This window comes from Panthera uncia, chromosome D2 (assembly GCF_023721935.1).
Source record: "Panthera uncia isolate 11264 chromosome D2, Puncia_PCG_1.0, whole genome shotgun sequence".
Taxonomy (NCBI): domain Eukaryota; kingdom Metazoa; phylum Chordata; class Mammalia; order Carnivora; family Felidae; genus Panthera; species Panthera uncia.
Genome location: NC_064818.1, coordinates 71,764,451 through 71,780,189, shown reverse-complemented (window position 1 = coordinate 71,780,189; position 15,739 = coordinate 71,764,451). Strand labels below are relative to the sequence as shown.

General features: G+C 57.2%; 1 protein-coding gene across 2 annotated transcripts; it reads right to left on the bottom strand.

Annotated features, from left to right (window-relative positions):
- Positions 1-9,859: 9,859 nt before the first annotated feature.
- Positions 9,860-15,721, bottom strand: EMX2 (empty spiracles homeobox 2). 2 transcript variants are annotated; one of them, XM_049646534.1, is made up of 3 exons: positions 15,203-15,721; positions 13,085-13,269; positions 9,860-10,848 (listed from the first exon to the last, which is right to left on the bottom strand). In XM_049646534.1, the coding sequence occupies exons 1-3, from the start codon at positions 15,609-15,611 to the stop codon at positions 10,681-10,683; spliced, it is 762 nt and encodes a 253-aa protein (XP_049502491.1). In that variant the 5' UTR covers positions 15,612-15,721; the 3' UTR covers positions 9,860-10,680. The 2 variants fall into 2 exon arrangements, with proteins under 2 accessions (XP_049502491.1, XP_049502492.1); XM_049646535.1 differs by lacking the exon at positions 13,085-13,269 and having other exon boundaries at positions 10,745-10,848.
- Positions 15,722-15,739: the final 18 nt, after the last annotated feature.

The window sequence follows — 15,739 nt, the reverse complement described above, 5'->3', positions numbered from 1 at the left end:
TGACAGGCGCGGGGCTCAAACTCGGGAACCATGAGACCATGACCTGAGCCGAAGTCGGACGCTCAACCGAATGAGGCACCCAGGTGCCCCTAGAACATGCTTTTTAGCTGCTGCATAAATCCTATTCCGGGGCAAATTATTTTACCAATCCTCTACTGATGGATATTTAGGTTGCTTCAAATACTTCCCTACAGCAAATAATACTTACTAATTAACCTCATACATATATCACCTCACATAACGATTATACCTGTGGAATAAATCCAAGTAAGTAAAAGGAAGAAAAGAAGAAGGGAAGGAGGGAGGAAAGGGGTGCCTAGACAATGCGTCTGGGCTCCAGGGAATGGCTCTCCACCCTTCCTGGAGACAGATATGGAAACATGGGTGAAAACCACGAGTGGACAGGGTAGAAAGGGCCTAGGGTCAGGGTGGGCTCTGTTGGTTCCTATCTCTTTGGGTGACCCCAGCACAAACCCGGCTTAGCCTCTTTGGCTGGTAGAAGAGAGCAAGTCCAGGGTCTGGGAAAGAAAGACACTGCCCCAGCTGCCCCCCATCCCCCCATCAGTCTGCATCAGGAAGCGAGGCCAGAGAAAGCAACGGGCAGGAGGTCAGTAGCAAGGTCCTGATGGATGGCGGAGGGAGGGCACGGGCTAATGAAAGGCTTGTAAAGTGCCGGCTCATAGTAGGTGTTTGAGGCGTCTAACCACTCCTCTTCCTCTACCCTCCTGAGGCTGCCAGTGGGTCTGGGCTGTAGCATATTCTAAATAAAATCTCCTTTTCAGCTGGGAAAACTCAAGATTGGGGGAGAAGGGAGCAGGTGTGGGTGGAGGGGGTGGGGAGAGAAGGGCCTTAAAAGTGCTCTGGCTTTCCATAAACATCAGCACTGACTACCCCCCCCCCCCCACACACACACCCAGGAGGTCCCTGGAGCTGAATAAGTCCCCTCTGTGCTGTCCCTAGGTGACAAGTAGGGAAAGGGACATGTTAATCAACATGGCATCGCTTACAAAGCAGTGGCCTTCCACATAGCTTTAGTCATCACTTCTGTTTCTCATGACGACAGAAGTGCAGTCATTTAGAGCAGGGGACAAGAAGGGGTGGGGGGCGAGCCCTTTGCAAGGCAGACCGAAGGGGGCCCAGTGAGGCCAGGGAGCCAGGGCAAGGAAGCCAGCTGTACCCCCAACCCCTTACACGGCTCCCACAGACACACTTAGTTATGCCCTCCTGCAACGGCCACACCTATGCTCACCTACATACACTCTGGGCAGGCTCTCTCCCACGAACACAAATGTTCGCAAACATTCCCGCACTCCCAAACATTCACAGGCACGCGTGCCCTCTGAGTTACTCAGCTTCCCCTCCTCGGTGCACACGTACTGGGGGTTCGCGCCCCCTCTGCATGGCGTGACCTGCGGTAACTCCAGAGTGGCAGATATCTGGGGCTGTGGCATCCAGAACTCCGGGCTGGGAAAGGGGCAGTTCCCAGCTAAACGCACGCCAGTGGAGAAAAGACTGCCCAGAGCAAAGCCGTTTCTCGATAATAAAGGCACCTTCCGTAACATCCCAGCCAACGCATCGAATCACGGCCAGAAGTCGAGTGTGCGGACTACAGAGGGTGCACGAAGGGCCGGAGGAGGGGGCAGAGCTCGCCGAGGCCCAGCTCACACCTCGGTCTCCAAGGCACAGAGCAACCAGTGACCCAGAAGAAGGAATGCCTCTTTCTAAGCTTTGCAGACACAGCCTGGACTCCAGCAGCCCCCATCCCCCAAGACCTCGTGCCCACCGACACATCCATGCGTGCGATCCACATGCTGTGTAAGCACATTCAGGTACAGCCACTTGTGCGGCCGCGGCCACTAGCACGCAAGGTACACAGCCAAACTCAGGCACAAAACTCTCTTCCTTATTATGCTCGTTCCAAGGGACCCAAGCACGGATCCTTCAGCTTCTCCTTGTGCTGGGCTGATGGTGATGATGCCCTCGAACCCCGTCCCAGGCCAGGCGCCCCGTAGGCAGGGCCTCAGAAATGCCTAGGCCCCGGGGAACCCTGCCCTGAGAACAGGATCCGATGAGCAGGATCCCCCACAAGTGACTCGACCTGTCCCCTCTGACCTAGCACCAAGATGAGGCCACTGCCTGCACAGTCCTAGCTGAGGGAAGAGGCTGGGCGCTGTGGAGCCCTCTAGGTGCCCACTCTTGAGTCTGCAGTGGGTGTGTGGGTGTCTGAGGGGAAAGGGAGGCAGGGTCTCCGGGATGCCCTAGTTCCCATCTCCCAAGTCCTTGCAGCTTCTTGGAGCCCCAGGGGAGACTATGTCCAGATCCACCATTTCTAAATAAGCCAGTCCATCTGACAGGGCTGCAGGATCTCACCGCCCCCTCCCCGCCCCCAGCCCCTTGGTGGGCTTTTAGGTGCCCAGGTGGCACAGGGGAAGGACAGGAGGCCAGCCTTGAGACGCCTGGCTTTAATGACCTCTCCCCGTGGTGACTTCTGACTCTTTACGTTCCATTGGCCTCCCTGCGAGAAAGAGACTCTCCGGCCTAAAGAGAGGGTGCCGCCGCCGGCCCAGGAGCCCCCACCTCTGCCCAAGGACGTTGCCCTGAAGAGAGGCAGGGGGAGGAAGAGGAACTGAAGAGGATGCCGCAGCCAACACCCTCCTCCTCCTCCCTCCACCATTCAACTGGGACAGGACGGAGTCCAGCCAGAGAAACACCCGCTGACTTCGGGGAGGGGGGCGGTCCCGGCCGCCCCCCCCCCTGCCCCCACTCCCCCTCCCTGGTTCCTTGCTGGCTCCTCCGGTTTTAGGGGAGAGGGGGAGGAGCACCCACGTTCTCCCGGGAGCAGAGCGAAGCCCCGCGAAGTGACCCCGTTTCTGAATGAAATTGAGCTGCCATTTTCATCTTCTTCCCAAATGTCAGCAGCGTTAGATCAGATTAGGAGCTAATCTCTTGCCAAAATTCATTTCCGAACAAGAGAGGTGGCTGCGGGCGGGTGGAGGTTTGTTGTTTGTTTCAGTATCCCCGCCCCCACAGACATGCACTTTCTCCCCCGCCCCCCCCCCTACAGGGGTGAAGTGGGGGTAGAGGTCGAAGAGACCGCCCTGCGGGCCCGAGGGGGGCCTGGGGGAGGTCGGGCCGCGGAGCCCCGGGCGCAGCAGGTCGCCCGCGTGGGGTTGGGAGGGCAGCCGCCCGGGCCGCGAGCTCCGCAGACGCGCTTTCTTCTCCGAAAAAGCTCGGGCGGCTCCGAGGCCCCGGGATGCTCCCAGGGCGTCCTTCCTCGGAGAGGAATGGGATCCGGGACCAGAGGGGGAAGGGCCCGAGGGACAGGCACCGAGAGGGCCTCAAGCCGGCACCCCTTCCTCCCGGGTGAGACCAGGTCCCTCCGTAAACCCCGCCCACCCCCTCCCCCAGGCCCCCTGCCCCCCAGCCCGCGGGCCAGGGTGGTAAAAAGGAAAGGAAAGGCCATTGCGACCTAAAGACAGAAGAGGAAAGGGGGGAAATAAACGCCCAAACGAACTGGTCAGTACCTTGCAGTCCTCATTTGACAAGTGACCGGAACACAGCCGCTGGCCTGAATGCATAATTACCCCCAAGTGAAAATTCCCCATCTAATTTGATATTTGGTTCTTTGCAGAAGCTATAGCCTTCGTAAATAATATACAAAGTAAGAAACCTAATCCCGCCTGCTAGAATGTTTAATTCATCATTATGCGAGCTAATTGGAAGGTGATTATATGGTAATTGCTCATTAGTGGTGTATATTTATCGCTGTACCTTATGTCAAGGCCATGGGAATTGTGTAGAGTCTGTTCTCTCATTTCAAGGATCAGTTTCAGAAGCAGGAGCGAAGCAGGCAAGATCAAGTTCTTCCTGACGTCAGGTCCAGCAGAGGGCTATGGAGACCCGTGCTATATATAGGGCCTGAAGCCGGCTGGGGGCAGGGGTGGCCTGGGACCAGGCAGAGGCGGGTAGCAGGGAGGTACCTGGCACCCACACCACTGCCAGGAGCCCGTCCTCCCAGGGAAAGAAAGGAAGGGCTTGAGGCTGGGGGCCCTGGACCATTTTCCAAACGCGACCCCATCCCCACTCCAGGCACCTCCCGGGCCTTTCAGGTGCGTCTCGACGTCAGGCTTTTTGCTGGGAGAGGAGACCTTAACCCTGCTCTTTCTCTTGGACTCCTCCAGCCGTGTGCGGAGGGGCAGTAGGTTTGGGGTAGAGAAGGGGAATGTCCAGGAGGACGTGGACACTTGGGTAGGAGACGGGGAGCGAGAAGGTAAGGTTGGATTTGGAGAGACAGCTAGAATTTGGAGGCTGGAGACTTGGACTTCCTCCTCCACCTGATCCCAGGAGAGTGGGGCAACTCCTACCCGCCTGCCTGGCCAAAATTTTCTCTCAACTCCCCACCCAGAGAAGCGGGGTGCTGACCCCACACGAGTGCGCTGTTGGTGCCTGGGGAGGGAACCCAGAGTCCCTCTGCGGGAAGGGGCGAGAGCAAGGCGAAAGAACTCGAAGCCAGAAGAAAGGCGGGACCTGAGCCCAGTCCAGCCCCAAGGCCTGGGCCTGAGCCGGGAACTTGGGAGAGGCAGGAAGGCAGGCCTGAAACCCCGGGGGTGCGTGGGCTCGGTCTGCGGGCGGAGGTGAGGGCTAGGACCCGGCCGTGGGCCTCCGGCAAATCGGAGGATCCTCCCGGACTCTGGAAGACCAACCTCCGCCAAGCGTCCTTGCACGTGGGCCTGAGCTTTGGCGCGCTCTGGCGCCCCCTCGGAGGAGTGCGACGCGCCTTGCCCTATCCGGACCCCAGTCCGGGGCGCCGAGCACCCCTACTTTCGGCCCCCGGGGCCCTCCCAAGCCCCCTTCCCACTCCCGCTGGGCAATACGCACTAATGAACAAAAGGCCAATTAGACGCAGGGGCGCGGCTGATGAATGGACCTTTCGCTTTCAAGCGTGGCATCGCCTCGGGTTTCCCGTACGGGGTCGCGCCGGGAGAAGCCGCCTCCCCGAGCGGGGTCACGGCTGGGGTCAGCGGGTTCTCAAAACTCCCACTTCCCTCTCGCTGCGGCTTTGGTTGGGGGCGGTAAATCCGGCGGCCCGGCGATGGGCCTGTCTGCCGCCCCGCAACTCGGCCTCGGGGCACCCCGACCTCACAGGCCCCTTCTCTCTCCGGCGCGGCCCGGGGCTGCCCAGGGGCGGCACCCACTCTAAGGCTGATTGCCGGAATGATAAAGGCCTGCCTAGAGAAATGCGCAGTTACCAAAAACGGCTGTTGTTTACCAAACTCCCGATCGATCGAGCGGTCGCGCTGCCGCAGCCATCCGGGGAAGCCAAGCTTGTCGCCGGACGCACACACGCCTGCTCCCCGAGACAGACAGCTGCTGTCCCGGTTCCGGGCACGGCCGCCAGCACGCGGGGACCTCCACCCACACCCAGAGCCGCGTTCCCGCGGGTCGCACACGCCCCGGGGCCCTTCCCGTTGCAGGAAATGCACAGCTACAGCCGGACTCCCGGATACACAATCCGCGGGAGACTCTGGCACGCGGACTCCGCACTCAAACTGCATTTGTGCACCTCGGTGGCCCCTGCAGCCACGCAGCTGCGCGGTCCTCCCCTAACTCAGTGTAATCTAGAGCACAAGGAAAGCTGGACCCCTTGACACGCTCACACCGTCCACACAAGCAGCACTGGTCTCTTCGGCCTCGAACACGCAGTTAGCACAGTTAGCACGCACAGATCCGGACTTAAGTCCTGGCTCAGACGCGCAATGGTATCTCCGCACAAACACAAGTGTTTCGCAGACCTCACTGTTACGCTCAACCTGTGACAAACACGCAGCCACGGGGCTCTCGCTGTAACGACATCCACCCGCTTATTCCGACTTAAAACTGCCCACAGGCGGGCAGCCCCGACCCAGAGGTCCCCACCGCGGAGCGGGCCCGGGGGCCGAGCCGCCAGAGTCCCTCCCCAATCAGCCTGCGAGTCCGAGACTTTGTTCCCTGCGACTCCGAGGCGGGGACGGGGAGGAGCCGAGGTTTCCAGGGCCGCGCGCAGGCCCGAGCCCCCTTTCTGCCAGGCCCACTTGGCGTGGCCGCCCGCCTGTCACAATCCGCCCCTAGCACAAAAGTGGCCCGGCAGGTTCCGGGCCGCCGCCAACGCTCCCGCTCCGGCTCGGCTCGGCTGCCAGGAGCAGAGTCGGAGGGGAGTTGGGGGCACCGGACACCCAAAACGAAAGCCAGAAAGGGGTAACCGTCCCGGAAGTCCAAGGCTGCTCCCACCCCGGGAGTTTCTGGCGTCTTAAAAAGCCACCGCCCACCCCCTCCTGACGCGCGCCTGCGGAGCGGACCCTTGGCTGCGCAGAGGAAGAGGACCCCTAGCAAGAAAGGCACACGGAGCCCACGTGTCCCTGGCAGGCGAACGTAGCTGGGGCACAAATGCATTGTACACTGCGCTTGACTTTCTCAGGGGAAGGCAACTGAGAACGCACCCCAAATCCACTTGGCACACAGGGGTACACGCAGGGAGGGCCCACGAGCCATCAGCAAGGGAGCAGGACGTGGATCAAATGTAACCGGCATCCCCGTTCGGGGCAACGGACGGGACACTAGGCACACCATGCGTGCAGTTCGCCATGTGCAGCGAAGAGCGCAGAACCTTCCCCCCCATGCCCAGAGAGCCCCGCCAGGGGCATCGAGGTCTGGCACCCGTATACTACGTGGGAGGACACAGACCTGGGGCACATGGCTCCCACGTACCCCTACCCAAAGGGCTCCATCCAGCCCAGCATGCGCTCCCTGCGAGGGGGACGCAGCCTCAAGGCACACGCGCCCCGCACCCTGCCCCGCGCCCCGCGCCCAGATAGTCATCGTGGGATGGCATCTCGCAAATATTTATATTCCTCAACGCCACGGCAGCCCGCGTCCACATTAGACGCTCTAATCCTGCCACTTTAAATAGATGAATTAATAAAGCAAACGAGCGGCTAATAAGCTGACTGTCCTGCCTTTTTGAGGCGGGGGAAGGACTCGAAAGTGCGCCAAATTTGTTTGCAGTGGATCAAGGCGAGCCGCCTCTGCTTCACTTTCTTTATCTTAATTCCGACTTGAAAAGATATAATTATCTAGTTTGAACAGAGCTGCTATCAAATCCTTCTTTGGGCCGGGAAGGGGGGCGTTGGAGTGGATTGCGGCTCTCTGAGCCGCTCGGTGCAGCCGGAGATAGCGCGTAATGGAGATATGGAGGCCCGAGATACAAAGGGCATTAACCTCATTAGCATGAAACCTTTTCTTCTTACCATTGTGGGACCCTTTCAGCCGCCTAATCCCCCCTATTTTCAAAGCTTGGTTTGTAATAAAGCTTTTAGGTTTTTTTTTTTCAAAGCTAATAGTATTCTCTGATGATTTTATTGCTGTTACACTACATAGGACGTTTACCAAAAAAAAAAAAAAAAATCTTTGCCACTTTTTCCCTTTTCTTGTACTTAAAAAAAAGTAGATGGTTGCTGCAGAAATAAGCCTTTTATTAAGATGGGGGGGATTTTTTTTTTTTTTTCTGCAAAGGCCAGTCAGAATTTTAGCCTGTGCTCCATGTTTGAGGCATTCTGGGTTTGGGGAAATGTGTGGAAAGGAGAAGGTAACTTGTTTAAGAAAAGGGGGTGGGGTGGGGCAGCAGTGACTGCCAGGCACGAGGGCCGGGACAGCCATTGGACAGGGAGGTCTCCCTGTTAAAGCAGCTGGAAACCCAACTTGAGTTTCCAGGATACCTAGGGCAGCACCTGTCCCTTTGAGAAGCACGCCTGGGTCTCTCGGAACAGCTCGCCTCACCCTGGCATGCTCCTGCGGCCAAACGTTCCCCACAATACACACACCTTCCCAGAGCAGTCTGCGTGAAAATGTACCATGGACAGCCAGGGTGCTCCAGAGGAACAGAGATGGAGACAAAAAGGAGGGACGGGGCAGAGATAAAGAAAGAGAGCGAGAGAAACCAAGAATGAATTCTACTTTAGAAGAGAGGAGGGGAGGAAAAAAAAAAGAAAAATTTCCATAGTGCCCTATAGTCCCCACACGTGCATGGAATGTCTAATCTTAACTTTTCAAGGCAGGATGTTAACAAAGCTTGTATTTTTGCCCTGCATTGTAACTTGGCCTTATCACAGTGTAAAGGGTGGGGAGATTGTCCTAAATTATGTCCAGGCAGCCCCCCTGGATCCGTGGATTAAGAGATTAAAGGAGACCACTGGGCAAGGCCTCCTCTTTCCCCTTCATATTCCTGGTATGATAATTGCTTAAACTGATTTGCACTTTCACAAAAGCTCGCAGGACGCTTTGTAGCTCGAACAGAACAGACGAGGTTTCTCTATCAATGGAAATAAAACTGATTAATGCAGCCTATCAGGATAAGAAGCAAATGAAGCATGCAAAAACAACCTCGTACCCCCAGAAGGGGGAAGGAGGAGGGGGAAAAAAAAAAAGCTAAGTTTCCTCCAAGACTGGTTACAACTTTTTCTTTAATGTTAAAATTAAGAGTTGAAGGTTTCTCAGAATGCTTGCCTTATAAGGCTGCTGAGGCCCTTGGGCTTGCCTCATCACCTTCAGCAGACTGGGGCCAGAGAGATGAAGGAAGGAAGGAAGGAAGGAAGGAAGGAAGGAAGGAAGGAAGGAAAGAAAGAAGGAAGGGAAGAAGGAAGGGAAGAAGAAAGGGTGGGAAGAAGGAAGGGAGGAAGAAAAAGAGAAGGAAAGGAAGGAAGGCGAGAGGAAGGGAAAGAGGGAAGGAAAGGGAACGGAGGGGAGGGGAGGGGAGGGGAGGGGAGGGGAGGGGAGGGGAGGGGAATCGAAGCGAAGGGAAGGGAAGCGAAGGGAAGGGAAGGGAAGGGAAGGAAGGAAGGAAGGGAGGGAGGAAGGAAAAGACTGATGGGATGGAGGAGCTTGCACTTTGGGGTTTGAAGTCAGAAGCACAATTTAGAAGTCCCAGATTGTGATTCTTTCTGCTAAGTGTTTCCTCCAATCCTAGGGGAATATTCTTCAATGCATAACTATATATCCCAGGTTTTGTTTTTTTTTTTTATCTAGAAAATTAAGAGAGGTAAGCATTTTTAACCTGAAATTCAAACTGATCTCCCTCAGTGAGCCTTGTAATGGGCAAAGGTCTGGTTGGAAAACTTTTCTCCCATCCCTTTTCTGAAGGACTTAAGTTTTCCTAATCCTCTCCCTTCTCCACCCTCATCTGTCTTTAAAATGCCCAAGAATCCATCAGTCTGGTCCTTTTGTGGGTGAGGAGCCTGGGTTTCTTGAGCCTTGCTGGGGAAGGACCACACTCAAATTATAGATACTTAAAAAAAAAAAAAAAAACTCACTTCAATTTCTCAAAACGACTACTCTGAGGGCATATTGATAAATCTTTATTGACAAAATATTGACATTGACATACTTCTTGGAAGTATATAGTGTGTTAGAATTCTAACAAATTAACACAAAACACAAAAATATTTACATTCTGGTATAGAAGACATTAAGGAAGCATTTGTCACTCTCTTTAGTAAGTCTATGATCTTGGAATAGAAACTCAGTGCTTGAAAACTTGCTGCCATGTCCTTGGCCACACTTAACATCATCCCGCTAACTACAGTCCTTCAGTTTTTGCCACAGATAGATTTAAAGTTTGGAATGGCCTTTACAGCGAATGGTTGAATTTGGCCAATCTCTCCAACCACCAAAAGGAGTTTACTTCGTGGTTTTAAGCCTTCGGGATGTTAGGAAAGGGAATGTTCAAGAAATAGAATTAATGTAGGGTTTTTCTTTCCCAGCACAAGTCCTGACTCCTCTTGTGGGCACCCTCCCCCGCCACCCCCAGCCCCCCATCCTGCTCCCCATTTCTCTGTAAGAGGACCCCTATCGCTGAGCCTACTTCGTGTACCTTTCACAATCACTTTGACGTCAGAAGGTATAAAAAAGTGTTTACAGACTCCACATTCTTAGAAAAAAAAATCAAAATGAAAAGCACACAGAACCTGTCTTTAAAAGGAAAAGAAAATTACAATTCATTTTCTGTCTTTAGGTACCATTCACCCAACAACTGCTACATGCAATTCAAGTTTTTGAACAGGTGTGGGATGGGGCTGGATATGGAATTTCGATTGTTATTATTACTAATTATTTTTAAAGATGGGGGGGGGAACTCTGTGAAGTGCAAAATAAAAAAGTCCTGTGCTTGGTTGGGGTTTTCTTTCACCATCATTATTATCATTATTTAAAAAAAAAAAAAAACAACAAATCAGGACTGTGATAAACGGAATACCTGCCAATCATCCTCTCTCGCTGGTTTGGCGTTTGACTGACAGCTTCCCTTGTTCAGAGCGCCTTGGGCTTTGCCACTTTTGGATCTCTCTCTCTTTCTCTCCCTCTCTCTCTCTCTCTCTCTCTCTCTTTCTCTCACTCAGCTGCCTCTTTAGACAAGGGTTGCATGTTGATCAAGAAGCCTCCGTCCTCTGCCATATCCGCGCAGCCTGGGATCAGGACCCTGCGCCCCCGCTGCTCAAAGTCTGCGATGCACCGAAGATCTCTCTGACTCCCTCTTCCTTTTTTCGGTGAATGTGTGTGTGCGGTTTGTTTTTGTTTTGTAGGTTTGTTTTTTTCTTCTACCCCTCCTCTCCCTGTCTCTGTTTTGCTCCGGGTTGTCCGTTTCGGTTTGTGTTTTTAATCATCTGAGGTCACGTCTATTTCCTCGGGACTCGCCTGCTTGGTGGCGATTCTCCACCGGTTAATATGGTGCGTCCCTTTTTTCTTTTGTTGGGAATCTGAGCCTTCTTCCTCCAGCTTCTGTCTTTTGAATTTCGTCCTTCGGTTCTGAAACCATACTTTTACCTGTGGATGAGATGCAGATTGGGGCGCGTTAGTTCCTCCACAGCGCCCTCCTACCTCTTCCTCCTCCGAGTGGGACTGCAGAAGTCCTGTCCCCCAGCTGCTCTCCAAAGGGCGGGCCTCCCCAAGGCCTCCCTTCTGGGAGCCGAGCTTCTGGTGCTGGCAGATAGGAAGCCTGGATCCCTACTCTTCTGGGCCCTGGCAGGGCGCTTCCCTCAGGCCAGGCGGCCCAAGGTGCAGTGCCCCCCGCTCGCCTGGCCCTGAATGGCACACCCACATCCTGCTGAGAGCAGAAGCCTTGCAAAGCATGGGAAACCCCTACACCAATAATAAGTGAGGAAAAATAAAAAGAGACAGGTCCCTAACTCCCTCCACCTAGCTAGGGCAGGGAAGGCCTCCTTCCAGGCTGCAGCAGCTTTCTTGTACAAGACCCAGTGTGCTTTGTATTTTGTCTGTTTGGGCAGCATTGCCTAAATATAGCACCTCCTCTGAAAGGCCCGGGCCCTGGGTAGGCGGTCAGGATTGACCTGAGCTTCTCTTCCTTGCCCAGGACACTTCTGCAGGTGAGCAGAAGTTGGGGGCGGGGGGGGGGGGGGGGTGGTTAGTGCTGGAAGAGGCCAGGGGGGATGGTGGGAGGCAGAGGCCTGGGGACCAACCCAGCTGTACCTTTCCAGCTAGGAAAAGAGACTCAAAAGTGAAAGCTTCTGAAAGACCTTGGGATAAAGAGGAAGTAAGAGAGAAACTGAGAAAGAGGAGACAAGAGACGGAGTGCCCTCTCTTCCTTTATCCTGACCAGCCCCAAGACCCACCAGGCCCAAGTTTCCAGCCTTGGTCACATCACTTCCCACCAGAGTGGGGCTGGCGGCCTCTTCTCCCCAGAGCAGCTGTTAGATGTCCTGGGGGAGGGGGGATAGCGCTGATGTGGGACTGGGCAGCAACCCCATCAACCCCTGGGGGCGCTGGGCAGTGTGTCCCCACTCAGCCACCAGACCAGACAGTGACATTGTCCCAGCTTCCCAGCAGGGCGGTACTACGAGGGGAAATGGTGGCGACAGCACCTCCCTTGCCCCCCGGGGCCTGTCCCATCCGGAAAGCAGCAACCCAGGCCCCAGAAGCCCACTCCGCTCCCTCCCTTTAGAAGGCCGGCCCAGGTCCCGGCTTGCTCTCCCCAATGCCCAGTCCCCCAAAGTGCCCCATGAAAAAGCCGAGCTGGAACAAGGCTGAGTTTAATTTGCTTTGAGTTTGCTAATTGAGGGGAGGACGGTTCATTTCTCCCCGGCGCTCGCCCAAGGCGCGCGTCGGTGCGCTCGGGGCTTGACACGCACACAAAGAGCCCAGGCAGCGTGGGCAGCGAGGCGGACAAAGACCACCGCGGCCTCGGCTCTCCAGGAGAAATCAGCCGGGCCGCGCCTTGTGCCGGGCCCCGCACCAACCCGCGAGGCCCTCCTCGGTTTTGTCCAGGGGGACGTTTTAAAACAAAAGCCTCGACCCCTTTGCGCCTCCCAGAAAAAGTGTTACAACTTAATCTGCCCGAAAACGTTACTGTTTGCCGGGAACTTTGACCCCGCCCTGGGGCTCCACCTACAGTAGCGATTACTGTAGCCCTAAACCCCCTCCCCGACCCCAGCAGGCCGAGCCAGGCCCGCCTCCTGGCCCTGTGGCGCCGCAGGGCTAGGTCCCCGGAGGCAACCCTTCTCTGCAGCCTTCCAGCTCAGTTCCGCTCATTTAAGGACGCACCTAGGATGTCTAGCCTCCACCTCTCGGTTCTCCGATCCCCTCGAGGAGAGTAACAGGAGCCCTCGGTGTGAACCTTGGGTCTGCAGTGGCACAGAACTCGCCCTTAACCCACTCCCGAGACCTCTCTAGACTTCAGCCCCTTGCGGGAGGGTCTCCTCCCTTTCACCTTTCTGCATTCTCCTTCTTCCTGGACCCAGCCGGGTCCCCAGATTCTAACAGAAAGTCTCACCAAGAGTGCACAGGTGTCTTAGCCAGGAGCTGTAAGTCCTGCCGAGCCAGACAGAAGGAGCTATTCAGCCCGTCTGTCCAGAGACTGGGGTGGGTCCACTCCCTTGCTGGAGCCCAGGGAAGCCAGGCACCTCAAAACTTACACATTCTGAACCAAACGTGGAACCAGTTGCCGGGTTCTTTGCCAAAGGCCCTCCCCGAGCTCCGCACTTGTGGCCTAGCTGCGTGGGGCCAGGGATGCGGGCTGGGGTCGCCGGGCGCGCGCCTCGCTCACCTGAGTTTCCGTGAGGCTGAGGCTGTGCGCCAGCTGCTTCCTCTCGGCGCCCACCACGTAGTGGTTCTTCTCGAAGGCGTGTTCCAGCCTCAGAAGCTGGGACGGGGAAAAGGCGGTTCGGATCCGCTTCGGCTTGCGGGCTAGCGCGTTGTGCAAAAGGAAGCTCTCCGGGCTTGTGTCGTTCCCTGCCGGGGACAGAGCAGAAGTCCCGTTAGAGAGGACGGTCCTGGCCGGGGCCGCGCGCTTCTCCCGAGCCGGGCTGGCGGCGCACGGCGCTCATGGCCTTCACGCAGCCGGTGCGGCTCGGCCCCTGGACACCCCGGGCCCTCCGGAGGCGCGCGAAGAGGACGCCGGCCCAGCCGCCGGGCCCGGAACACCAGGGCTGTACCTACGCGGCACCCACCCGGCAGCTGCCCCGGCGGGACAAGTCCCCAGGCTCCTGACCCCGGCGGGCTTCGCAGCCGCCCTGGCGCCACGGGCCTCACCACCTCCGCGCCCCGCGCCGGGGGCAGAGGAGCGGCAGCAGAGCCAGTCCCGGGGATTGGCGCCCAAGACCCAGAGAAACTTTCTCTTCTTTCTAACCTCGGGGAATGTTAACCCCGGAGTGGAGAGGCGGTGGGCCGCTATCCAGAGTTTTCTCGGGGACTTCATTTTAAATTATCTAAGTCTCTTCCCCTCCGGGGACGTACAGAGGACCGGCCGGGACCGAAATTTCGCCGGCGGGTGTGGCGGGTTTCCGCAGTCACTGCCTCCCAAGGAAGCGGCTTCCGCACTGCCCCGCTCCGGAGAACGAGCAGACGCGAGCGAAGGGATCGAAACCCAGGGGTTGCCGAGCTGCGGGCGTCCTATGGGACTGTGTGGGGTCCCAGAAAATCCCGGCCACTTCGGGCCTGGTGGGGACACCCAGAGCGTAGCTGGCAGAGAATGAGGAAGGGAGCCCTAAACTTTGTGAGCAAAGACCGAGGAGTTTCGGGTTCACTCGTAAAGGTGGGAAATCGATTCACTCAAAACCCAAACAAAGAAAAACCGACAGTTTAGGAGAGAATGGGGGCAAATCGGGTCCCGGGATTAGGATGAAAGGTTGTTTTTGTTTTGTTTTGTTCTGTTCTTTATTGGGGGGGGGTGGCAACCCCCGGATCTTAGGCTCTGGCAGGAACGCAAAGGGTTAATGAATGGACAAGCCACCGAGTATTGATCGGCTGTCGGGGGAGGTAAGTCTTTTCCCCCCCGGCTCCGACCGCTAAACTAATTACTCGGCCTCTTTTCTGGAGTTTTAACTTTCCTCCTACCCCCGCCCAGAGAAAAAAAACAAACAAATAAAAAAAAAATAGCAAGAAAGGAAAACACCCAAACAGATCTTTTCATCCAGCCCGTCTCCCGATCCGGTTCATTTCTTTTAAAAGAAAAACAAAATCACAAACAAAAACCAGACCGAACCTGCCTCCCCGCCGAGGACGCTCGGCGCCCCGTTTGAGCAGGTCTTGGCGAGAGCGCCGATCTACCGAGGTTACTACCCGCGCGGGTTCCAGGACCCTCCCCAGGCCTCCAAAAAGAAAAAAAGAAAAGAAAAAACAAACCCCTTGACTTTGCCCTGGGGGCGCGAGGGTCCCCTCGCCGCCCGAAGAGGGTCGGAAACTGAGAAGTCACGGGTCTAGGCTTGAAGGGGCAAGGAGTGGGCGGCGAGCTGGATCTTACGCAGTCGAAGGCGAACCTGGCGGCCCGGCCGTGGCCGTGCCCCTCGGAGCTAGGGCAGCAAGGGCATCGCGGGGGAGACGGAGAGCCTGGGTACCCCGCGGGCTCCGGGACTCTGAGGCGGCCGGCGCTCAGGGAAGGCAGTCCCAGCCTGGCTCGACCGGAGAGCCGCTCGGAGACAACGTCTCCGTGTACGTCCCTCTCGAAGGGGTCGAGCGGCCCCAGGCCAGCCCCCAAAGCGGCCGCAGCTTCGGAGACTGGGGACCAGCACCACGCCGGGCCCCTCGTCGCCCAGTTTCCGAACGGGGCGCGCGGGCCGGCGAGCTGGAGGAACCTCCTCCCGGGCCTTGCCAAGCGGCCACCCGGCGCAGGCCGAGGGCAGTGCAGGACGCGCGGCGCTCTGCAGCCCCGCGACGTGGCACGTACCTTGGAAGCGGTGGCCCAGATATCGGTAGCGGTGGATGAGCCAGGGGTAGAAGGTGGACGGGTCCCGCTGCTGCGAGGCGAAGAGGGGGTGTGGCGAGTGCGAGGAGGGCAGGGGGTGGGCGGCCAGGGCGTGCGGCGGCGGCACCGGGTGCACGGGCACCGCGGGGTTGGGCGGGTGCGAGACCGCCTCGGCGAACACCAAGTCCGGGTTGGAGTAGACGCCCCTGCCGGCGGCGGCGGCGGCGGCGGCCGAGTGGAAGCCGTTGAGGAACGGGTTTATGGGGCTGGAGTTGGCGTAGCTGAGCGCCGCGGGACGGATGGGGTCCTCAGAGCGCGAAGCGGGCAGGGGACTGTCCTTGGCCACCAGCGACTCGATGGTGAAGCAGCGCTTGGGCGCCGGCTGGAACATGCTGCGCCGAGGAGCGAGCGCCCGAGGCTCCCGGCTCCCGGCGACCGCGGCACGCTGCCTCCGCCGCCCGCTGCCCGCGGCGAGGACGGACGAGAATTGGGGACTTGTTTGTTTGGGGTGGGGGTGGG

What these genes read in the sequence shown, in the direction of transcription:
- EMX2 (XM_049646534.1), bottom strand. Translation starts at nt 15,611, where the DNA reads ATGTTCCAGCCGGCGCCCAAGCGCTGCTTCACCATCGAGTCGCTGGTG. An exon ending in TCTGGGCCACCGCTTCCAAG is followed by an intron (nt 13,270 to 15,202) that starts GTACGTGCCACG and finishes TGTCCCCGGCAG; the next exon opens with GGAACGACACAAGCCCGGAG. An exon ending in TCAGCCTCACGGAAACTCAG is followed by an intron (nt 10,849 to 13,084) that starts GTGAGCGAGGCG and finishes TCTCATCCACAG; the next exon opens with GTAAAAGTATGGTTTCAGAA.